Here is a 25,522-nt window from a genome sequence, read left to right on the forward strand (position 1 = left end):
TTAAAAAAAAAAAAAGACTGGTATGTTGAAAAGCAACGGAGCAATGTTTTTCAAGAAAATGATGCAGTTCTGTGTAAGAAATATCCACCCAGGTACTACTTTATTGTATAAAATTATACATTACAAAATTAGTACTGACTTTACAGAATACTGTCAGGAAAAACACCATCTGTGAAACCATACTTTTAGATAACCTTTAAACTGGAAAATCACTGAAAGACGATGAATGGGTTATAGATGAATTTTATCCAGGGGTAACATTTACAGGCATGTCTTAAAGGGAAATTCAGGAATGCTGCTTTGTACAGACAGAACTCAAACCTGGTTTCTATCTGTAATAAGCAGAGGGCTGAGAGAGAGAGGGCAACGAAAACCCTTGAGAACCTTCGGAAGGATATAATTCGAGTATATAAATGCATTTTAACATGAGTAGCATTGTGTACACAAAGCTGTATATAAAAATATATATGTATATTATTATTATATATAAAAAAGGGTGAGACAGAGGAGCTCAGGCATAGAAACAACAAGGCGCTAAAGGCCAAAGAATGATGCTAATTCTTGAGCTCTTCATTTTGAATAGCCATAACATCTACAGCCATCTGTTTCTGCAAAAGGGAGTCTGGTCAAGAGGTCTTTGAGATCCAGCTTCTGAAAGCTAATTCCAGTTTGGACTCAAGGACTCTGAGTTACCTGTACATTTGGCAGAATTAACTATCTAGGACAAGGGTAGTCAACCTGTGGTCCTCCAGATGTTCATGGACTACAATTCCCATGAGCCCCTGCCAGCGTTTGCTGGCAGGGGGTCATGGGAATTGCAGCCCATGAACATCTGGAGGACCACAGGTTGACTATCCCTGATCTAGGACACTTGTATGATCGCAGTTTGTTTACCAAGCCTCTGACACTCAAGCTGAAACACAAATACACAACATACCAACTGTTACAGATTAAGCTCCAAAAATATAAAGCCACAATCAACTTCTTATTGCACCCAATATTACAAAATGGCTAGGACTGAAGCTGTACTGAAAACAATCCTCACATGGAGCCATCAGTCTCTTGCACATCTGCAGTTGGTTAATGGAAAGGCCTGTAGGCCCTTTGCAGCTACCCTGTTTGGTTCCAGGGCCTTCAGCGGCTGGGCCTTCAGCGGCTGGTCTTTAAGTCCAAGTTATGACGTGCTGCTTCTGTACAGCACAGCATTCCGCTTTTGCGCGTGAGCTGTACAAATACCCAAGAAGTGCCTAACCATTATTTTCTGCCTGCCCTCTGTCTACCTGTCAGGGTCACCTCCTTTTGAGGAGGTGACGTATGGCAAAAGCATCCGAACGAGATCAGAAATAGACCAATGCAGCATCACCATAGGAGTATACTCTAGGTAAGATAGTCCTTTTATGCAGGGGCACTCTAGGTAAGACATAGTCCTTTTATGCAGGGGCACAGAGCTCCACTGATCCCTGTGATAAATACCCAGAACAGAGGCATCAAAAAGAATTATTGCTGTAAACAGGACACACAAGAATCTCCCAGTGGAAACAGATGGGACGGGGGCTAAAGGAACGTGGCCTTTTTTGATTCATAGGAATCCAGCATTGCTGAGATTTAAGACCTGTGCGGGGATGGCGGAAGATAGATGTGGCGAAGTAGCCATCCTTCATTTCTTCTCATCCTCGCTCCTGAAATTTTTTTGCCTGCAATGTCAAGGTCAAAAGTGCAGAGTCAAGAATGTCCCTGACAGCCAGAGTGGGCCAGGGGCTAGTGTCTGACCAGGGCTAGAGCCCCATACTGCCATACGGCGAAGTGATACTGGGCTAGACAGCCTACCATACCTTGCAAGGGTAAAAATGGTGAAGAGAAATCCATGTATGCCACCCTGAGCTAAATGGAGGAAGTGCGAAGGGGGAAAAACGTGCTAAATAGCCCCCAAACACTTCTCAGTCTACCCTGTATATTGTAGTGTGTTGTTGGCTTGTGTGATCACTGTGATTAATTCCCAGCTTGCCTCACTGGGAGGGTTTATGTGCAATGGGAGAGAAGCTAAGCTAGACTCTGGCCACTTGAAGCTGGAAACTCTCAAATGCTAAGAAATCTCTTTACTTTCCCCCTGGAAAGCCCTGTGCTTTCCAATAGGGTTCATCCGTAAATACAGCCTAAGCTACATTAAATTCTGAACCACAACCATTGCTAAGCGGAATGCCCATTTCCCTGGAATCTCAAATTGGGGTAAAAGAGAAAGTAAGGGATTAAGATATTATCCTAGCAGTGGCTCCTAAACAGAGTAAATTTAAGCTATCCAAAAATGCACAAGGCAAGGACTCTGGGCGCAAATATTTGTCTCATTTTAGTGCTTACCATTTGTTGCACCGACCCTCAGAGAGATCACCGGCCAGCTATTTAACACATTTTCCCCTGTAGCTCCTTAGAATGGCTAGTATGTTACAGGCCCAACAAAGATTAGGAAAGGAACTCTTTACTCTACATGCTCTACAAAGTCAAACAAAGCGAGCCTGGTATGCTACTCATAGTGCAGCACACTTAAAAGAGTAGGTGGCTAGGTGGCAGAATTCCCCCATAGCTGTTGCTTGCACAAACCTCTCCCCTATTTTTTATCAAGACACAGTGGCGGAAAGTGCCGTCAAGTTGCAATGACTTACGGCAGCCCGAAAGCGTTTTCACGGCAAGAAACGTGCAAAGTTTCCACTGCCTGCCTCTGCACAGCAGTCCTGGATTTCTTGGGTGGCATCCCATCCAGGAACTAACAAGGGCTGGCTCTGCTTAGCTTCAGAGAGCGGATGAGATCAGGCTTAGCTGGGGCCATCCTAATCAAGGCATCGGTACACACAACCTGCAAAATCACCCATGAATCTGAAGCTGGTTTCAATCTACATTCTTTAGCTATATACACAATTAGTATTTCTACTTAAGAGTCCTGCTCCTAGTTTCAGTCTCTCTCTCTTTAAAAAGTGCACATATAAAAGATTTTTTTACCTAGGAATGTTCTGCTTGAGCAACATCTGAAAATCTCCAAAGAAGATAATGCCTCTTTCCTCCCTCCCCCTGACACCATTACAGTCTTTTGAATGTGTTGGGTTGGTTTTTTCGCCCACCAACAAGTAGCTCTAATTACCACAAACTCAAGACTGTCACAGCGATTTCCCAAGACACGTTGGGTTATTCCACCCACAAGGTATTGTAGCCAAGTGACACGCTAAGGATTGCAAGCGTCTCAGTTCACAGGAGGTTTATATACACACTGGCTAATGGGAGCCATATGAGCAAAATGGTGCCAGAGCTGGGAACTTGGTGCGATCTCTTGAAGAACCGACTGCATCTGGGACTCTGGCACAAACACTGTTGTGGTAATCAAGGCAGCTTATATGACAGCCTGCACTGGCTAGGGTTCCCATCGGCAACCGAGTATTCGGCATCTTCTGGAACCCAATCAAAGTAATCCAGGCTCAGAAAGATGAGCTGGCGTGAGAGGCACAGGCTCCGCTTGAGGAGTATCAGCTACTGAGTGGCTTAGAAGCAGCCCTTCTAACTACCCGCTTACCTACTCCAGTAAGAAGCAAACAGACAGAGGCTTAAATGCCAAAGGCATTACTGGATGAGCCTAATCTTCTCCAAAGTCAGGACAACTCCTATAAGCACCTCAAGGCTTGTAATTTGGCACAGAGATCCCACTGAGCTTAAGTCACTAGAAAAGCAACTCGATGGGTCAGGTAGGACAAATGAGGAGAGAATAGCAGACACGTTATGTATAGACATTTGAAATCCACTGTAGTTTTTGGTATTCTCAAGTCCTCAATACTTTGGGAAATTTTGCACACAGGTACCTGGCAGAATGAGAAATTACAAATACGGAGGAAACCCAACGGGAACAAAACTCTAGCAGGAGCCGGAGGATTACTGCAACAGTGTTTTAAAGGCTGTGCTTTTCAGGTAAGGGAGAGAAGGGAGGTGGGTCTCAAGTCAGGTTCACTGGGAAAATACTGAGCATGTCAAAGAAATGGGTCATTATCTACCGCCTCTGTGGCACAAGCTTGCATTCTCCTTGGAGTGCTACATTTACATTTAATACTGATAGCTGTACAATACCTGGAAAAAACAGAGGTCTAAGTGTTTAACACTGGAAAGGCTACCTTTAAAAGCTGCTCGGATTCATTAAAAAAGTCTCTAGCAGAGAGAACACACGAGCTGAGACGACCCAAGTATAAAATCTATACAGAAATGCATACAAAAAGTTTAAAATATGTGCAAACGAGACACAGTTTGTGAAAAAAGGGCATCTGCGCACTCGTAACGTGTTTCAGATTAGAGCCGAAACGGAAGAGGGAACAAATACAAAAGTTGGCAAAAACGGCAAGATTTTGAAATATTTGTTTTTTTAACCAACTGATGGATATGTATATTTTGACTAAAAAAAAAAAAAAGGCAATTAATTTGCCAACTTCATTGCTTTATAATCCAACGGGAATATCTGCCTCCTCCAAACTCAACAGCTTGTGTATAAATGCAAATATTTTGCGGGGGGGAGAGAATCTGAATTTCCTGATACCAATTTGCTTATTTTGCCTCCTCAAACTTATTAAAAGTAGGCCAGATCCCTTTAGCAGCCTAGCTCTGTGGAGGAGGAGGGGGAAGAGGAGAAGCAGAACGGCTCTCCTATGGGCCTAACAGTTGGAAGAGTGCATGTTCCCTAGCTGGCCTGCTGCCAGCATCAGGATGTCTTTCTTCTCCTTGTGGAACCGTAGCTCCTTCCCAGCCAGCCGGGCTCCATCCAGTTCCCGTTCTGTTGAGGCCAGCTCCCTGGAAAGGGCCCCTGGGATGCTTTGCTCCCGACTGACCCAGTCTGTTGCCATCTGGTTCCTGATGTCATCATCCAGGGCACGGTGGGAGTAGTGAGCCAGCACCTCCTAGAGAGGAAGGGAAGAAGACCTGCACATGAGTGTTTAAGTAATGGAGACCAGTGGCTTCCCAAATTCCAGCGCTGGGGAGAATATTGCTACTGATTGCAGAGAACCACATGGGACAGAGGCTTACAATTTCGGTGCATGCCTCAAGCTGCACCCAAAAAGCCACACAAAGCTGGAAGGACTGAGATGCATAGCTAAGCTGCAGCACTGACGAAAATCCTCGGTCAAGTTGGTCTCATATGCCTCTCTGGAGACTGGGTCTGCTAACTCCACAGTGAGTGCACATTTGTTTTATTATAATTGGTGTCCCGTGTTTCTGGCCTGACGAAGGCCACCAAGAAGACTAACAACTTAAACCATGCATGATAAGTTCATATTTTTAAGGCCGTTATAATCAGCCTCCCTCCCAAACTAACATAATTAAAACCATAAAACACACACACACACACACACACAGCCAAAGAATTAAAATACAGACAATATGTTGGTTAGGAAGGAGGAATCATATGAAACAACACAAAAAAAAAGTCTTCAGCTGCTGGTGGAAGGTAGTAACAGGAGGGGACAGAAAATCTCCCTGGGGAGAGCTCCAGGTCTTCGGTACCATAACCAAGGCCACTTCCTGGGTTGTCACCCGCCTAAACAGGGCTTCTGAAGATGACCCTAGCAGTCGAGCAGGTTCATAAGGGATTGAGTGGTAAACTGTTCCCAAACCATACAAGATCAGAAGGTTAAGGGTACACAAACACTGGTTGGAAAGTTTCACATTCACTCTCAAAGGCAAAGAGGTAACCTATGAAACATTAACTGAGACCGAAGCATTCTTCCACCATCCCATGCCGCTTTGGGAGAGTCTACTGGTGTTATGTATATATCCAAAGAGGGATGGATGCTCACCATTTAGTACGTGGGTCAGAATTTTTTAAGGCTTTCCTCACCTGTCGTGAGCACTGCCTCTCTCGCATGGCTTTGAGGCTACCGTTCCAGTGCAGCAGTTGGAAGACTGTCATCAATTCCTGCCAAAGGAGAGTAGTCCAGTTTTGAGTACCATTTCAACACTAATGAGAAAAAGGGAAGGAAATGCAACAGACATCCACTCACAGGAGATGCACATTTTTTCAGGAAGAGAGACCGCCAGGCTTCTCCCATCCACAAAACAAAACAAAAACACTAGTGCATGGGGTAGCAGGGGCTCATGGGAATTGTAGTCCATGGACATCTGGAGGGCCGCAGATTGACTACCCCTGCACTAGTGCTTTAGGATGATTTATGAGTGGCACTATAATTATAATCTTGGACCCTCCAGATCCATCCTCCTCTACAGGAACTAGGTCTCGTGCTTCTAGAAGCCCAACCCAATGCATTAGAATAAGATTCCACGCCTAGGATTCCAAAATACTACCTAGATATCGGATCTTTCAATCCACCTGCCCAAATACTTTTGCCCCTTAAATACCTGCTGGGATCCAACACAAATCTATCACATGCTTTAATATTCTTAGGGCGATTGTCTCGGAGGCAACGTGATATAGCAGAGGGATCACTGGCCTATTGACAAGAATCCTAACTTTTATAGAGGATTTTTGTCCTTCTCAAGGGGCTTGTAAAAGCCTCGTGTTATTCCACATGTTTCAAACAATACAGCTCTGTTAGGTCAGTGTATAGGGGAAAAAAATGCAGTGCCAGCTGCCTCCTGGGAGGTAGTATCCATCTGCACACAGGAGGGTGAGAGTCAGACTGTCTCGTGGCTTGTGCTGTCATGCGTACACGGCTCCTCCGTGCCCCTTGACGAGTGTGAAGCAGTTAAGGCATGTCAAGGCAAGCCGCAGAAGACCACACTGCTTGGCGCAGGTCACACTGAAGCTCGTGCTAGAACTATCCCGTGAACCTCGCAGGCAAGTCCGGGAGCCCCATGCGTGAAAACGAGAGCTGGGAAGAACAGACAGCAATGGAGTCCCTTTGTGTAAACAGGGCTATTAATGTAAACCTTGCTCTGTCAAGCGTCCAGGCTGTTACTATTCCTGGGAGACAAACAAAAGGAGACATCAGCACTGGGGAAGCTGGTTCATAGCAGATCGTCAAGCGAAGCATCAACTGTGAGAGTTGAGATGCCAGACATTGAGAAACGATCTAGCTCTACGCCAGGCTCTAAACACGGGAGTATTTACCCTAGATCATACCTTAATCAAATGTCTCCGCATTCAAAGCATGGCCACTGAGCAACTGCCACCCAAGATTTCCTCTGATAACACATAGTAAGCAATTTACAAGTTCCTGGGGCACTTTGCCCCTTGCTAGCAGATTCTGCCCCCACAAGACTTCATTTGCTTTATGTAATTTTATTTTATAGCTTGGTTTACTGATGTAGTTTAATAATGGTTTAGATGTGTGCCTCCTTGAGCTGGTAAGGAAAGGTGGCACACACATTTTTTGAATAGAAAAATGAGCGTTTAATCAAATGATCAAAAGTACCTGGAATTCCAACATCGACTTCCCTTTGTTCGACTCCAACATGAAGCGGAAAGCACCAATGCCAGTGCTTGGATTATCTGCCTCTTCTCTATTGCCCTGGAAGAAAAGCAACATTCAAGGGATCTGATTTCCGAATTCTGTGATTCTTTTAGTCTAAAAGGATTGGTTGTATTGTCACATGCTGTGACATCTTGAGAATTTCTAATTGAAGGAACAGCTATTCAAAGCACAATGCCAGAACATCTGCTTGGCATTCAGAAGGTCCATGGTTCAATAACGGCATATCCAGTGGAAGGATTTGGCAATTGGTGATATGAAAGATCTTTGCCTGAAACCCTGGAGAGCTGCTGCCAGTCTGAGTAGACAAGATTAACCTTGAGGGTCCAAGGATCTGATTCAGCATAAGGCAGCTTCATGTGTTCAAAAGGAACATGCACTCTCTCTTTAGCCTGGAAAGGAGACGACTGAGAGGGGATTTGATAATCATCTTCAAGTATTTAAAAGGGTGCCATATAGAGCAGTGGTCCCCAACTCCCGGTCCATGGACCGGGACCGGTCCGTAGATCAGCCGGTACCAGGCTGCGGCTCCTCCTCGTCCTCCTCCCCAGCTGCTCCCTCAGGGGCTGCCCTGCCACTCTGCCGCCAGCTCATCTTTGGTGCTCTCCGGTGGCCGCCATGGCTGGGGCTCCCCCTCGGCGTGGTGCTGCGCAGCTGCTGCTGGCAGCACCCCCAATGGGTGGCAGTAAGTCAGGGGCGCAGGCAGGAAAGCAAGTGGAGCAGGGGCTCAGGCGGCGGTGGTGACGTCCCCTGGCAAAAGACTACCCTGCCCCCGGGCCTCAGTAAAATTGTCAAGTGTTGATTGGTCCCCGGTGATAAAAAGGTTGGGGACCACTGATATAGAGGATGGAGCAGAGTTGTTCTCTCTTGCCCTGGAGGGACGGACCAGAACCAATGGGATGAAATTAAGCCAAAACAAATTCCATTTAAATATCCGGAAGACGTTCCTGACAGAGCTGTTTCTCAGTGGAACAGGTTAACTCGGGAGGGGGTGGGTTCTCTTTGGAAATTTTTAAATAGAGGCTGGATAGCCATCTGACGGAGAGGCTGATTCTGTGAAGGCAGAGGGGTTGCAGGTTACAGTGGATGAGCGATAGGGTTGTGAGTGTCCAGCATAGTGCAGGGGGTTGGACTAGATGACCCATGAGGTCCCTTCCAACTCTTATTATTCTATGTTTCTAGCTGGGCTGTCCCAGCAGAGTGGCCATGTGGTTCATTTGTTACGCTTCATAAGAATGTCCAGAGATGCAAAGAAGTGTGGAGAGGTTTTTTTCCCCCCTAAGCCTGTCAACCACAGCCCTTCCAAAAAGGACAGAACAAAATGAACAAAAGGGTACATTAGTTTCTATAGTTACCATAACAACAACTGGGCAAATATCTGTACACCGCCCGTGGCGCCGCGGGCGCCACGGACTAAATAAAACAGTAAGGGGTTCTGGGGCGGGATGTGTCCGGGATGAGGAAGGGTCCGGATTGGACCCTTCCTCATGACAGACAACCGGAGGGACCAAACGGCAGGCGCGAAGCGCCTGCCGATTGGTCCCTCCGATTCCCAGCCCCAGCAACTGCGAGCCGCGCTCAGCGCGGCTCGCAGTTGCTCCCGGCCTGACGTGGTGAGAGGCGCGAAGCGTCTCTCACCGCGTCAGGCCGGCCCCAAGGAAGCCCCCGCCGCAAACACAACACAAGACTCCAGCCGCCGAGAAGCTGCAGAAAAAAAAAAAACACCCCCGGAGGAGCCTTTCGCCGCTAGCGCGACGAGAGGCAGCAGAAAAAAAAACCCCTGTAGGAGCTCCAAGCCGCCGCGCCGACGAGAGGCAGCAGAAAAAAAAACCCCTGTAGGAGCTCCAAGCCGCCGCGCCGACGAGAGGCAGCAGAAAAAAAAAAAACACCCCCGGAGGAGCCTTTCGCCGCTAGCGCGACGAGAGGCAGCAGAAAAAAAAACCCCTGTAGGAGCTCCAAGCCGCCGCGCCGACGAGAGCTAGCAGAAAAAAAAAACCCTGCAGGAGCCTTTCACAGCTCCAAGCAGCAGAAAAAAAACCCCGGAAGGAGCCTTTCACAGCTCCAAGCAGCAGAAAAAAAAACCCTGTAGGAGCCTTTCGCAGATCCAAGCAGCAGAAAACAAAACCCTGAAGGAGCCTTTCCCAGCTCCAAGCAGCAGGAAAAAAAACCCCTGTAGGAGCTCCAAGCCGGCACGCCCACGAGAGCTAGCAGAAAAAAAAAACCCTGCAGGAGCCTTTCACAGATCCAAGCAGCAGAACAAAAAACCCTGTAGGAGCCTTTCGCAGATCCAAGCAGCAGAAAACAAAACCCTGAAGGAGCCTTTCCCAGCTCCAAGCAGCAGCTCCCTGTAGGAGCTCCAAGCCGGCACGCCCACGAGAGCTAGCAGAAAAAAAAAACCCTGCAGGAGCCTTTCACAGATCCAAGCAGCAGAAAAAAAAACCCTGTAGGAGCCTTTCGCAGATCCAAGCAGCAGAAAACAAAACCCTGAAGGAGCCTTTCCCAGCTCCAAGCAGCAGGAAAAAAACCCCTGTAGGAGCTCCAAGCCGCCACGCCCACGAGAGCTAGCAGAAAAAAAAAACCCTGCAGGAGCCTTTCACAGATCCAAGCAGCAGAAAAAAAACCCCGGAAGGAGCCTTTCGCAGATCCAAGCAGCAGAAAACAAAACCCTGTAGGAGCCTTTCCCAGCTCCAAGCAGCAGAAAACAAAAAAACCCTGTCGGAGCCTTTCACAGCTCCACGCAGCAGAAAAAAAAACACCTCCTGGTGTCCCCTGGGTCCTAGCGCCCATTGCATTCCTGGTTGCAATGGGCTTTCTTGCTAGTAGTGTTATAAAACAGTATTACAAGAAGAAACTCTGCAAACAAGGAAGGTTAACAATTTATTTTCATGACATTTCAAGAGTTGTTAGAAACCCTCCCGTAAGGATTTCCAGATGCAAAACACATTTCACTCCCCATCAATCCACATGACTTTTAAGAGTTCACCCCCCCCCCTCTCATCAGTAGGGCTTTCAGATGTACTTACATTGAAAGATGCCAAGGCCTCCAAGACACTTTTTTCAATAAATTCATCTGTGATTCTCCGGGATGGATGTTCATTGAAGACAGAATTCATTAGCGCAATTTTTGCCGCGCTCCTCCTTGCTTCAGCCTTGGTGGGGCAGAACTGGAAGAAGGGGGGAGTATAGGCATCAGAAAAGCAGGCAGAAGGACATGGTCACTTAGATTTGTAGACACTCCAAAGTGGTACCTGCCCCAATTTATTATGCTGCAATGAGGCATTGCTACACTGCTATTCCTTGACATCCTGAAGTCATTAGGAGTGGGTCTTTAGAAACTCCATAGCTGGGATGGCAAGTCAACAAAATTAATTAGCTTAAATTCAAGATGTAGCCACCTTATTATAAGGAATCCAGGCTGCCTTCCAAGCAGACTGTGTGGTTGAGAAGCCAACACTGCTTCTTTTAGATGTCGGGGCCATCCAGAATCCCAGACTGCTTCTTTTGTATGTCTGTTTCAAATTGCAGCACTAGAGCTCTATTGTATTTTAAGGAAATGCATTTCTACCAGCAGCTAAGAACATTTATGGGCATTAAACTTTACAAGTAGCCATCAGTTAACTTTGTGAAAGGAACGGCAGCTGTCAAACAAAACTTCTTGGCTGGATTTTCAGCGTAAGATCCCACAAGGATCATAATTGGAAGTGCATCTGTCTGACTGCCTGGACCCCAGAGCCTAAATTCAAGTTCAGAATTCCCCAGCACCACCACCTCTGCAGCATTGTGGTGACCCTCTTGGTACTTAGAAACAGCAAAGCTGGTTTCCCCAGCTACTGTTACTCTTTGAGAAGTATGAACTGAATTTACAGTTTATACGTGGATGCCGACACCAAATGATTGCTTAGGGCTGATCCTGCGTAGAGCAGGGGATTGGACTAGATGGCTCCTTCCAACTCTATGATTCTATGATTACAATTCTGGAAAAAGAAAACTTTCCTTGAAATATACGGTATCACTGTTTACAAGTAAAATATACAACCAAACAACAAAAAATGCACCATCTGAAAACAGGATGTTCAGCCACAGTCCCTATCAGTTTCACCTTCTTCCTTCATCTGGCTCGTCTACTTTCTTGAGACCATGTTCCTGTGGGTATCTCCTTCAGTGTCCCCAGATGTGGCTGCAAGAATGGCTGCTCCTTTCTCAAGGGGAGATTCTTCCCCAGAGCTCCCAAACCAAATCCACTGGAAAGCCACCAGGCACACAATGAAAACACAGTAGAAAATTCTGGTAACCTGGATGTGTCAAAGATCCCCAATTGACTCTCAGCCCACACTTCTTTTGGTTATCTTTTGTCCTCTTGGGCTGCTTTTATTTTCGTGAGAATGGTTATTGTGAGGGGAACTCTGTAGCTTGGAATTTTAAGATACTGTGTGGGGAAAGCACTCTGTTTTAGCCAAGTTACCTGTATAGGTTGTTTACGCTTGAACGCTCCCAATATTTACAACACAAAACCCACAAAATTCTTACCCAGGTGTTTTAGTGCAATATATCACCACTGAAGAACCCATGTGGAATAGCAGTTCTAGGGGTCAGGAAGCTGCAGTGGGAAGAGGTTAAAATCACTACCTCCAGCCTCTTCTGTTAGAGGGAAGGGGAGCAATTTCCCTACCCCAAGCATGGTTTTATGGGTACTGCTACCCCAGGAATGAAAGTTTTTGTGTTAAACAAATGGCAGCCAGTAGGGGATGGGGCTGAGCTTTTGTGTGGACTTCACAAGTTCCTTGTGATGGATCCAACTTGCGATAAGCCATGTTGCAGCAGATGTGTAAATGTTTTGATGTGCCAGGTATGTCTACCAGATAGTGTCCCTGATATGTGCAGGGCCCACATCCCTTCATCAACCACTTGGTGGATTTTTTATTTTAAAAAATAGTTTAAAAAAATTATAGTACATAAAGCCTCAAATGTACATAAAGACTCTCAAAATCAAAGCACTTTTAAAAGGAATTAATTCCACTGAAGATTGGCTGGCCTGCTAGCTCACATTGTCCCCCTGCCCTTTCCAAGCCTGGAAAAGGATTATTTTGTTTTGAACTCAATTAATTAGAATCAGACTCCAATCATGCCCTGCTGAGCTCCAGCTGGATCTAGACTGCCCAATTTTTGTGCATTTGTGAGATGATCTCCTGAAATATGTCACGTTTCCTTGGTTCTCCTCCCTTGTTGATTACTGGCTGCCTGGATATTGAGCTGGACCTCCACCAAAACCTCTATGGTTCGATGGGTAGCTATAGTGCCTACTTTAGCCTCTCTCTCTTTATCTCAACCTCTTTGGTCTCTTGCCTCCTCTTCTTGAGTAAAACATGTTGCTCAGAATGGCCATATGTGTTTGGGCATTCCAGTTTAGAGTGTTACTACAATCTGCTTGATTTAATTTGGCCACGGTTAATTTCTCCGGTCTTATGCTTGTATTATTCCTCCTCCATAAACTTCCTTTTCTTTACATCTAAATCCTCACTATTACTTCCAAACCTGTAGAGAAGCTTTGCCATTGCATCAGCAGATTCCTTTATAGCTGTGTGTGGGTCACTTTCTTGACTGGGAATGCTAGTTGGGTGTAAAACCAATTATGCCTTTAGTCCACGAGTGGGATGTTCCTTCATCTAAGCTGTCTTATTTATTTCCTCTAAGGAGCTCAGGACACCTTGGTGTGAGTTTGGGCCAAATTGGAAAGTCAAGCCACCTACATCTTCACACATGGTAACAAAGGGATCGCCCTCAAAATGAGCTCATTGTTATCAGATCAGAGCCCTGACCAGGACAGCCTAGGCTGGCCCCATCTTGCCTGATTGCAGAAGCTAAGCAGAGTCATCCTTGGTTAGTATTTGGATGGGGGACCACCAGAGCTGCTATACAAAGGCAAGCAATGGCAAAGCACCTCTGAACATCTCTTGCCTCAAAACCCTATACGGAGTCACCATCACTATAAACTGGCTGCAGCCTCCATCAGACCATAATTTTGCACAGGGATAAAGAAGGCATAAAAACAGGGCAGACACTAAATGAAGAAAAGTTCTAACCTGGAAACTGCCAAAACAGCTCCCTCCGGGCAAAGTGACGTAACAAACATACGGAGGACTGTTGGATGGCACCATCTCATAAACCACCAGAGCCCCGTTTTTTAGATCAGCACCACGCGACTGCTTCATCTGCCAAAACTCCTGAAGAGCTTCTACAACGTTGACTGAAAATATAGAAAAAGGGATCAGAAAACTGAGAATGTGTATTTTTTTTTCAAAGCAAAGCTAATAAAACGGACTTGGTATTTTATACTTTCATTTCCGCCCCTAGATTCCTAGAGGAATAAGTCACACAATTTCACTCATTAATACCTATCAAACAGCCAGAAGCTCTCAGATCACACATCCAAATCTAAAGGAGCTAACAAGAAACTAATTTAGAATGACACAATAACCATTATGTCAATATTTACTTATTTTATTTATTTATTATTTAGATTAGATGTATATGCTTCCCCTCCTGGCAAGCCAGCTTGGAGTGGTTAACATAGTAATAATTACATAGAAAATCAAAATTTTAACACAGTTATTTAATTTATTTCAATATATTTATATACTGCCCTCCTTTGTGACTCAGGGTAGTTTACATTGAAACGTTCATATTACATTACAATATAACAGCAACTTGATTTGAAAAATAACATTTTTAACAATAGGAAACTTGCATCAAAATAGAATTTAACCTTCATCAATGGAACAATCTAACCTTCAACAATGGAATATTTTTAGTGCACTGTAGTTCAGTTCTTCTGTGGGTGCAGTTAATGGTGGAGGGGGGCCTTTGTGCTCTGACTGATGGTTGGTTTACTTGTTTGGACTGAAACCCTGGTGGAAGAGCTCCATTTTGCAGGCCTTGCAGAATTATTCCATCTTGCAGGCCCTCCAAAATGGAGCTAAGGCCTGAAGGGCCCACAGTTCTTCTGGGAGCTCATTCCATCAGGTACAGGCCAAGACTGAAAAGCTCCTGGCCCCAGGTTGAGGTCAGATGATCACTTGCATGATAGAATTCGTCAGGGCAATGCCATTGGGGAGATGCAGTCAGCCAAGTCTGTGTACAATACTGTGTACAATACTGAATACGTGTACAATACTCAAATGACAGTCCCAATGAAGGCACAGTCCCAATGAAGGCACCTTCAAAGGGTGTGGCTTTAAGTAATTCAGAGCATGCATACAGCATTTCCCTCCCCTTAAAAATAGTAACCCTCTTGCTGTATAAAAACAGAAAGATGTTGCCATGCCTCGTTTTCTATTCTGATGTGAAGGAAAAAATGGTTACTTAGTGTGGGTGGGTTAAGGTCAATAATAGCTTAAATGATGTGCATTGGCATGAACATCTCTAACAAAAGTCACTATTTTATTGAATGACCTGCGATTATTTCAGATGGATACAAGCATATTTTGTGATCAAAAAAGTGAGTCATACGAAGAGTAGGCCTATTCAAGGATTTATTTATTTAGATTTTTATACTGCCCTTCCGTACAGCTCTGAGCAGTTTACATAAAACGTCATGGGATAATTACATGGAACATAGTAATAAATATAACAAACGTGCGTCTAGTCAAGGCTATGGTATTCCCAGTTGCAATATATGGCTGTGAAAGTTGGACCATAAGGAAGGCCGAGAGTCAAAGAATTGAGGCTTTTGAACTCTGGTGCTGGAGAAGACTCTTGCGAGTCCCTTGGACTGCAAGGCGAACAAACTGGTCAGTCCTAGAGGAGATCAGCCCTGACTGCTCCTTAGAAGGCCAGATCCTGAAGATGAAACTCAAATACTTTGGCCACCTCATGAGAAAGAAGGACTCCCTGGAGAAGAGCCTAATGCTGGAAGCGATAGAGGGCAAAAGAAGAAGGGGACGACAGATAATGAGGTGGCTGGATGGAGTCACTGAATCAGTCGGTGTGAGCTTAAATGGACTCCGGGGAATGGTAGAGGACAGGAAGGCCTGGAGGATCATCGTCCATGGGGTCATGATGGGTCGGATATGACTTTGCAACTAACAACAACATAACATCAACTAGAATATTCCAACAGAAACACTGTTCAACTGAGATAGCAACTTTAATGGAACCCTTACATGGATCATATTCAGTCGTGTAAGGGGGGCGTTGGGGGGGGACTAGCAGATGCTGTTGTGTCGGTCAGCCTCAAGCAAATGCCTGGTGGAGGAGCTCCCTTTTGCAGGCCCTGCAAAATTGTGGGAGTTCAGGCAGCACCCTGATCTCGTCAGGGAGCTCGTTCCACCGGGTGGGGGCCAGGACAGAGACATTTTCAAACGTTCCCCCCCAGAGTTAAGCTGCTAAGGTGAAATATATATGCAGTATTGACAGACTTGAGTTCAGCTTAACAAAGATCTCAAATAACTACCTCTCTACAGACAGTTATGCATATATATCTATGCATACATTTCTGGCTCGAGAAACGGGTCCCGGCTTGTGCAAGCTTTTGCCACAGGACTATGACTGAGTGTAACAGACTAGCATCGCTTCCATGATGGAATTTAATTTCCATCTCTCCCAACATGGCTGGAAAATTTCAGCATATTTTGCCTGGGGGAACATTAGCACTTTCTGTAGAATTCTTGATTTTTTTCATCACAAGAACAATTTCATTTCACACTTGTATTCTGCCTTTCCCTGGTAGCTCACAACACGATTCAATACAATATTAAAATACAGATAAATTGTTGAACATAGAATATAAATACACTCAAAGAGGTATGTGCACTGCTGGACAGTACACCCTTGGTTCCTTATTCCAGTGATTCTACTTATTATTAAGTAGAATAATTCCTATTCTTTTACCTAGTCATGCTCAGACAGGGAATAAAGTGAAAATGAACTCAGGGTATAGTCAAAGGGCATGTTACTGGACAGGTTTATCCATTTTGATCTCAGTGCTCCTCTAACAAATTCAGAGCAACATACATTGCTCTGTATTCCTCCATTTTATCTTAACAAAACAAGAAGAGCTGTTTTTTTGTACCCCACCTTTTGCTACCCAAAGGAGACCCAAAGTGACTTACAATCAGCTACTTTTCCACTCCCCACAACAGATTCTCTGTGAGGTAGATGGGACTGAGAGAGCTCGTAGAGATCTGACTCGCCCAATGTCACCCATCTGGTTGCATGTGGAGAGGGAAATCAAACCTGGTTTACCAAATTAGAGGCCACTGCTCTTAACCACTACACCAAGCTGGTCCTGCGAAATATGTTAGACAGGGCCAATGTCTCCCAATGAATTTCAAAGATGAGTACAAATCTGAACTGAGGTCTTAGTTCTTGTCTGACATTCTTACTACACCACAACACTGGCTCAGCCAAACAAACTGGAGCCTGGTCAGTGGTTGGATGGGAGGCCCCCTACGAAGCCAGTCTTGAATTCTATAAAGATGGGGAAATAAACTTAATAAAATTAATACAGTGTCTATTAAAAAGTAGGACCCTCCTTGCTGATCACAGAATAGGGAGTGCACAAAAGAAACATCTGAAAAGGATTATTTCTCTGCGAGCAGATCCTCATTAGGAGGGAAATATACTTTGTATCTAATGAAAACATCTAGTAAAACAACTGCCAATGTCCTCCGCTCCGCAAGTCCTGAGCAAAGCACAGGTACCATTAAAGCTTAGACTTATTAGCTGCATCAGGGAAAGACACTGTAGTCATGGTCTTGATGAAAGACTTCTTTGGAATCCAGCTGAAAGTACTAACAACAAGTTTCTGGTTTGGATAGTTTTCAAACCTGGGTTTCTTTATTCATATTCTCTCTCTCTTACACACAGCCCAACTGTAACTGAATATTCACAGGAACCACATACAATCTATGTGGTTCTTCAGTCAAGCTATATGGGATGCCAACGCATGTATGGACTTCAACTTCCCCTGTGTTAATGTAAAACATAAAAGTAGATCCCAAAGAGAAAGAAAGAAAAAGGCACAAAGCCTTATTCTTAACAATAGATTCAAATGGGTAGCTGTGTTGATCTGAAGTAGCACAATAAATTCAGAGTCCAGTAGCACCTTTAAGACCAACAAAGATTTATTCAAAGCTCACACCCAGAATAAATCTTTGTTGGTCTTAAAGGTGCTACTGGACTCTGATTTCATTATTCTTAACAAGCGATCCCTGCAGCTGAATTGTTACACGCATGCAAGTCTCTTAGTTTAAGTATCGAAGAACTGTACCTCTCATTTGTACTTGGTCACTTTGAGGAAAAAAAGAGAGAACTTTACAGGAGTCCTGCTTTACTCTGTATAAATTTTCAATCTTACCAGGGGTGGCCTGAATGGAGGCTGGTTTCTGCCAGATTGGAATGGTGAGGTCAGAAAGACCCTCCAGGATCAGAAATACAACTATCTCTGGAGTGTTAGAATAGCAACAACTCACATTTCTATCCTTCAGATGATTGTCTGAAGTGAACACATCATTGTCAAGGTCTTTCATCATCTTTAGCATTTGTTCTCCATAAAGAAAGAGATTTTGCTAGGAAAAACTGGCATCGGGTCACCCACAGTATTGTCAGGTGACGAGTCTGTAGCACTACCGGAACTATAATGAGATGTCGTGGAGACCTCTTCAGATTAAATAGCTCTCCTCAGGCATATTTTTCTGACACATGAAAAGCAATCCTTGAGTATATCACACAAACTACTTCTAATCTGAAGTCCTTTGCATTGGAATCAATGTATCAATTCAAGTTCTAAGGCTGAGACACTGAATACCAGCAATCAACATGCTTTCTGACTAGTACTTGATTGATTGATTGATTTGTATACTCTGGAAGCTAGGTGATGGAGGGTGATGGTGGCAGCTCTTTCAGCATCTGCCATTCAAAAGAGGGGAAACCCCATTCCATTCTCCCAATGTAGTCCACAGGCCTCTTCCTAGAATCCAGAAAAATTCAGTTTTCACATTAGCCAAATAGATATTGGAGGGGCTTGCCCCTTGCCCTTACAAGAGGAGGAGGAGGAGAAGAAGAAGAAGAGTTGGTTCTTACATGCCGCTTTTCTCTACCCGAAGGAGGCTCAAAGTCGCCTTCCCTTTCCTCTCCCCACAACAGACACCCTGTGAGGTGGGTGAGGCTGACAGAGCCCTGATATCACTGCTCGGTCAGAACAGTTTTATCAGTGCCATGGCAAGCCCAAGGTCACCTGACTGCATGTGGGGGAGCGCAGAATCAAACCCGGCTCGCCAGATTAGAAGTTCGCACTCCCAACCACTACACCAAACTGGCTCACTACACCAAAAGACTCTTAGAACGACTACTTTTTAGGACCCCCAGAAATCCCTGATTGGAGTTTAAGACACACAGCACTAGACTAAGTCTTCAGAAACCACAAGACCAGTTCTTCAACAAAACAGCCAACTTGAATTGTTATTACATTGCTTGAAAACAGCCAAAAAGTACTCTACAGAAACAGCTTGGGCACAAGAGTTCTATTCTCAGCCCAGACAAGGCTCTCCTGTTACAGACGCTGCCCCTTTCGTGCTGCAAACCACTGTTTCCAGAAAGAACTTTAGGTCAGACAGCGGGTAAGTATATGAGGCAGCCACAATTCTTGACTTAATTTAGTGCTGTACTTCCAAAACCGCAAAACCGTTCTATTAACGCAGGCATTTTGTTTGTAAATTAGATTTCACAAAAATGCTTGTATTTTGGAAAAACAAAGTAGTCAGCAGGGCTTTGTATACAGTGGTACCACCCTGCAAATGTGGTTCCCACTGGTAGGAATAGCCAGCCTGAGGGAGTCAGAAAGCCTCCCACACTTCAGTCATTCTGTTGAATGTGCTAAACAGAATTATTCACAAAAGCATTTTTAGCAAGAGGATAGAACTGTAGTAAAATTAAAATTGTTTGGGAGGGTGCTTATGGCACTGTCTATTGTATGCATTTCTTCATCTTATTGCATTGGTTTATAAGTTCTGTATAAAGTCATTTTTTCCATTTCTGATGTCACGTCTTGCAGTGTTCATACTGAGTTGTTTGCTAACCTTGCAAGCTAATTATATTACAATGCGTGTTTATCATTTGACTTACAGCCCTGTCTGCAGGCAGCCTCGGGGCGGTTTACATCAATAGATAAAAACGTTCACAAACAGATTAAAACATCCTAAAAATTAAAAAAACCCTACAAACTATTAAAAACTACCATCCTAAAAAAACAAGCTGCCAAAGCTCCAGCCCCACCCCACCCATCTTCAACCAGGCTCAAAGAAGGGGCGGGAAGCCCCCATGATTTTAGACCACCATGGCCTCAATCATAGCCCTGGCAGAAGAAGAAGAAGAAGAGTTGGTTCTTATATGCTGCTTTTTCCTACCCGAAGGAGGCTCAAAGCGGCTTACCTTTCCTCTCCCCACAACAGACACCCTGTGGGGTGGGTGAGGCTGAGAAAGCCCTGATATCACTGCCTGGTCAGAACAGTTTTATTAGTGCCGTGGGGAGCCCAAGGTCACCCAGCTGGCTGCATGTGGGGGAGTGCAGAATCGAACCCAGCATGCCAGATTAGAAGTCCGCACTCCTAACCACTACACCAAACTGGCTCTCAGAGTGCCATCTTACAGGGCCTGCGGAACTGTGATAGCTCTTTCAGGGCCCTAACCTCAGACAGCAACTCATATACCTTATACTGTCCCTACAGCACCTGTACATTTTGTAAGCTGCCTCGAATTTCAGTAAGACAAATTATATTAGCCAAGTACTTCTGTGATTTTATTTTAAAGTCAGTACGACCCAAACAGCATCAAAATTTAAAGCGACAGACATGCAGCAAAAAATTGATTTGTCAAGCTATCCTGAGTTTATGAATTCAAAGGAAGCTTGAATGCACTTTCTGTCTTTTGTGTGTGTATTATATATATATATATTAAATCAAGACAGACTGAGGTTCTGATATAAAACAAAATGAAGGAAAATAAGCATCAGCAGCACAGGCAAAGCCAAAATGATTACTTTGGCTAGGATCAATTGAGAATGCTAGAGAAGATGTCCGACGTCCAGGTTTCCATGAACACTTGGCCGAGTCGTGCCCTGAAGTATGCAAACACTGACTACAGATAAAAAGCTTAACAAGCAACAGCTTTCCGGAGATTCTATACTGGTCTGGCTCTTCAAATACTATGGAAAAGTAATTCTATCCAAGATACATAAACTGAACCTGACTGCAGCATACAACGACACACACTTGAAGACTGGGAGTGTTTAAAGGGTAGAACAAGAAGTCATCTTCATGGGCATCACGTCCCTCTCTTTGGTCTTCTGGCAAAAACGTTTCCCCCTTCATTTGTCTCTGCTGCAGAAAGCTGCAAGCCTTGTTTGAACTAGGGATGCATGAATATTCTCTTTCTAGCTCTTCTTTGGTTTCATACACTGCCATCGTGAGCTTTTTCACTTCACTTGTTTTGATTACTGAAGTTGTGCAGTTTGTTTCTTATAAACCATGTATATGCAAAATAGACTCACTTTACTGGAATAGGTTAGAATGAAAAACACAGAAAATAGTCCAAAAACAAAGGCTCGATGGCACGCATATATACACTATGAAGTGCTTTTCTAGTCTGTACAAAGCCAATCTGTTGGACAGCTTTGCTGTCAAAACGGGAGGGGGGGATTTCCAGCCCAACTGTATTTGGGGGGGGGGGTAGAATGCATAAGAAACAGCTCAACAATTGCATATTGGTATGCAACGTCCCCAAATGTAACTGCTTAGCACCCAGTTGTCTTTCTGTAAACATACAAATGCCCAAAATCTACTGAGTGGGTACTTTATAGTGACAACTCCATGATTATGGAACAACCTCCACAGGGAGGTGTGTTTTTTTATTCCATTAATATTGTAAGCCTCTTTGAGCTCCATAGGATGAAAGGTGGCTTAAACTAGATCAGTATATGCATTTTCAGGCTCTGGATATTTGGTACTGTGAAACATCATGACTACTTTTAACACACAAACTGTTTTGGAACTTGGGTTGGGGTAAAACTATATCCTGCAATATAAGCAGTAAACATTTTTTGTAAGCATGAGGAAAATGCTAAATAAAGTTAGCAGACTTCCAGCAAGGATCTTGAATGAAGGGTTGTTGTTGTTGTTTTTAATTATTTTTATCATAGAATCAAAAAGTTGGAAGGGGCCATACAGGCCATCTGGTCCAACCCCCTGCTCAACGCAGGATCAGCCCTAAGCATCCTAAAGCATCCAAGAAAAATGTGTATCCAACCTTTGCTTGAAGACTGCCAGTGATGGGGAGCTCACCACCTCATTAGGCAGCCTATTCCACTGCTGAAGTACTCTGACTGTGAAAATTTTCCCCTGATATCTAGCCTATATCGTTGTACTTGTAGTTTAAACCCATTACTGCGTGTCCTCTCCTCTACAGCCAACAGAAACAGCATCCTGCCCTCCTCCAATGACAACCTTTCAAATACTTAAAGAGGGCTATCATGTCCCCTCTCAACCTCCTTGGGAATGTCCTTGGGACATTCCCAAGTCCCTCAACCTATCTTCAGAGGGCTTGGTCCCTTTATTCTAGACTCCCCAAAACTGGTATTTGCAAACACCCGTACTACTTTTTTTTAAAATCAGTGCCCTACTTTTACTATTTTGCAGGTTCTTATGAGGGTGTTCCGGCACATCTCTCCAGTTTGTGTCCCACCACTTTCTCAACTCATCCTCATTAGGAGATATTTCCTGAGGCTTAACCAGAAATTGTATCCAACAGATCAAGCTTTTAAACAGTTCTCCTCTTCTCTCTAACCTGCATTTTAGTGACTGCCTAACTGTATCCCCTACCCTTCCCCACATCTCCCACGTCTTGCAGAGGAGGGACCGGTGACTTCAAGGGTCAGTGGCAAGAGATTAACAGCAAGAAGAGGTGCCAGTATTAAACTGGAAGCCATAATACACCCATCCAAAAATGTCCCTCTGAGAAAATTAAGGTTGTGGCTTGAAGCAGTAAGACAGAAATGGCCTGAGGAACTTGTGAAGAAAACCAGCAGCCCATTTTTAACATTTGTTACTCATGGTTGCAGGCATTTACAGGCACAGTCCACTTGGCTGTTATTTATATCCATTGTTTATGGCCTTGGAGCACAGACACTGGTCCCTGCTTTGTGTATGACAGCAGATCTGACTTGCATATTAAATAGGAAAGACTAAATGATTCCACATGGCCTTGAAGGTTTCCAGAGCCAGAAAAGCAGCACTGAGTTTATGTCACAGATTGCTTGCCAAACCTTACTGCTTATAATGTGCAAGGCAGCGTCTACTAGACCTGCTGCCCCTATCTAGCCATCAGTATTCTAAAGAGCCACAAACTCCCTCCATTTGGATAAGGAAAAGATATTTATCCACTTGAGAGTTGAATAAAATCTCAAATTTTCACAGCCCCTTATCCCCTTCCATATGAAAACCCAAACCAAAGGCGACTTAAATTTGAAATCACCCAGGGGTGTCAGTGATCTGGGATCTTCTGTGCAATCCCGGAACAAAGCGTGCTACAAGTTGTGGAGAAAAACCACATTCCAATATAGACAGGTCAATTACCTAATTCAAGTACATAATGAAATGAAATATTGCAAGAAAATACAGCCATTCTGAAAAAAGGGGGGGAATAAAATGGATTCTTAGAGAAGGAAATCTGTGAGGAATAAAAGACCCCTTTCCCTAACACTAGTCTAATCAAGTATTCTCTCTCTGACATATATAATCAAAATTCTCACGAGACAACTGTTTTTTATTCAGCTTTAGTTTCATCTGGTATCTTTTGAGACTAAATTCTAAGACTTTTGGTTTGGAAGCCACCCTAATTTCAACAGAAAAGGAAAGCATAAATAGCAGTCCTGAAAATAAATCCATGAGTAAACAACCCCCTGGGAAGGTAATTTATACGGTGTCACCCACTAACAGTTTGAAAGCTCAAGTTAGCAAAACAAAGGGGGCAGGAGACATGCAGAGCAGTGCCTCAGCGTACTTGGCAGCACTCCAGACACTCTTTCTCCATCATTACTGTAACTTTTCCACCATGCAAGCTACCAAAATTAGGAACTAACAACACTAAAGCTCCCTTGTTCAGAAGCCCACATGCCACTATGCTTCAAAAAGGGTATACTTTTATTATACACCCTTTTTGTTCTTTTTCCAGTCTTATAACCCCTGGCATAGATGATATGCAGCATAAGGGACAAAACTGTCCTATATAGACTGAGGATCCAACAACATTATTTGCATATATTAAACAATTCAAAGACATACAAAGCTTGCAAGACAATGTCAGCTGTAGCTTAAAATGCTAGTTCTGATTATGAGCCAACAAACGGCTTCCCCTAAGGCTTGGATGTTCAAAAAGAGTGCTGATCTAGAGAAGAATTAGGGAATGTGTCCCAGCTTACTTCTCACATCATGGGACAGGCTTAACCAAGGCCCTGTCTCTCGGCTACCCACCTGCAATATGGTGACAACAGAACACGCTTACCTCACAAGGCTATTTGGTACCTGAAATTTGTCAAGTCATTGATTCTGAAACCTCCAAAATTTACTGTGCTGTCCAGGATGAGCACAACCACCACCACCCCCCTAAAAAAAGCAGCATTTTCACATCAGTTAATACTCAGTTAATTCATGTTCCAACTGTTGAATTTAGTAGTTAGACACACATAGCATTACTGAGCTGCAGGCTGCTTTTTAGGTTACTCTGCAGACTGTGCAAAAGCAAAACCCCGCTTCACCATTGAGCTTCCTCTCCAAATTTACCTTGCTCCTCTCCCCTCCTGACTTCTTGGCTCACCTGCGAGAGAGTCTCTACCCATATTTTGACAGTCACTATTCAAGCATTTGGAAAACAAAAAGTGTACTAGGCCATACCAGAACAAAAGAATGCAGATCTAGAAAAAAATGTTTTGTAGTCAAACAAGGATGTTTCCCCTTCTTCCTCTATATAACATGCATTACACTTGAGTATTCTTACTAGCAAAGAGAATACACCAATATTTGCTCCAGAACATCACCCTGACACCGAGTTTGATTAAAGTGTCCTGACAGATCAGCCCTCCACCCATGTTCAGAGGCACCTTGCCCACCCATTTTAAGCAAGCTAGTTGAAGAGGCCCTCAAATCCGAGCCTTACGGAAGGGTAATATAGAAATGTAACAAATAAAAGGATGGATAGATAGAATGCAGGTCGCCTTTTAAGCCCTTTAAAAGGACAAAAAACTTGTGCAGCTAAAAAAAAAAAGCAGGCATTCTGCACAAGCTCAGAGTTGCCCTGATTTTTAAACCAACCTACAAAAAAAAAAGCATGACTTCTTCCTTTCATAACCTGGGTAGCCACCTGCAAACGCCCCAAATCCCCCATTGGTTTCTGCCCAGAGCAAGGGCAGAAGAGGCATTGCCCGTGGCATTCCCTTCACTCCCCGCCAAAGGGCACTCTGCACATCCGCAGAGGCACGACGGGCGTCCAGCGCCCCCTTCCCTCCTCACCGCGGCCGTATCCCTGCGTGTGCTTGGCGAAGCTCCTGACCACCGCCTCGACGGCCTCCTTCAGCACGGCGGGCGGCCCTCCGGGGGAGCTGTGGGCGCCGACCGCGCCGGGCAGGAGCGGCGGCGGGAGCGGCGGCAAGGGCGGAGGGGGCGGCGGCGGCGGAGGCCCCAAGCTGAGCCCGAGCGGCGGCGGGGGCGGCGGCAGCGGCGGCGGGGGCGCGGAGGCGGCGGCGGAGGCCGCGGGGACGGTCACGCCAGGCCGCAGCGCCCGCAGGGTGCCCCCGACACCCGGCTGCAGCCGCTGGGCTCGCAGGGACTCCATCATCATGGCAACGCGGAGCCGCCGACCGAGGGCGAAGAATGAACCTCCGCGCCCCGCGCCCCGCCTCTTCGCACCGAGCTGCTGTCAATCACCCCGGCAGCCGCAGCGCTTCTCCAATGGCGGCGCGCAGAGGGCCGGCCCGGAGGCGCTCCCTCCAATCGCCGCGGTGATCACCTCAGGATTGGGGGCGGGTCAAA

The 25,522-nt window shown here is 44.9% G+C and overlaps 1 protein-coding gene across 1 annotated transcript; it reads right to left on the minus strand.

The window, feature by feature from the left end:
- Positions 1-67: 67 nt before the first annotated feature.
- LIX1L (limb and CNS expressed 1 like) lies at positions 68-25,388 on the minus strand. The gene is made up of 6 exons (XM_077326534.1): positions 25,004-25,388; positions 13,529-13,692; positions 10,472-10,612; positions 7,392-7,487; positions 5,858-5,935; positions 68-4,919 (listed from the first exon to the last, which is right to left on the minus strand). Exons 1-6 carry the CDS (start codon positions 25,329-25,331, stop codon positions 4,677-4,679), a joined length of 1,050 nt encoding a protein of 349 aa, XP_077182649.1. The 5' UTR covers positions 25,332-25,388; the 3' UTR covers positions 68-4,676.
- Between the last annotated feature and the right edge of the window lie 134 nt (positions 25,389-25,522).

The sequence above is a fragment of the Paroedura picta genome, chromosome 1 (assembly GCF_049243985.1).
Source record: "Paroedura picta isolate Pp20150507F chromosome 1, Ppicta_v3.0, whole genome shotgun sequence".
Classification (NCBI taxonomy): Eukaryota; Metazoa; Chordata; class Lepidosauria; order Squamata; family Gekkonidae; genus Paroedura; species Paroedura picta.

Excerpts from the sequence above, each read along its gene's own strand:
- LIX1L (XM_077326534.1), bottom strand. The coding sequence starts at position 25,331 with ATGATGATGGAGTCCCTGCGAGCCCAGCGGCTGCAGCCGGGTGTCGGG. Across the intron at positions 10,613-13,528 it reads GCTGTTTTGGCAGTTTCCAG|TTCTGCCCCACCAAGGCTGA; the intron begins GTTAGAACTTTT and ends CCCTTCTTCCAG. Across the intron at positions 4,920-5,857 it reads AGAGGCAGTGCTCACGACAG|GAGGTGCTGGCTCACTACTC; the intron begins GTGAGGAAAGCC and ends CTTCCTCTCTAG.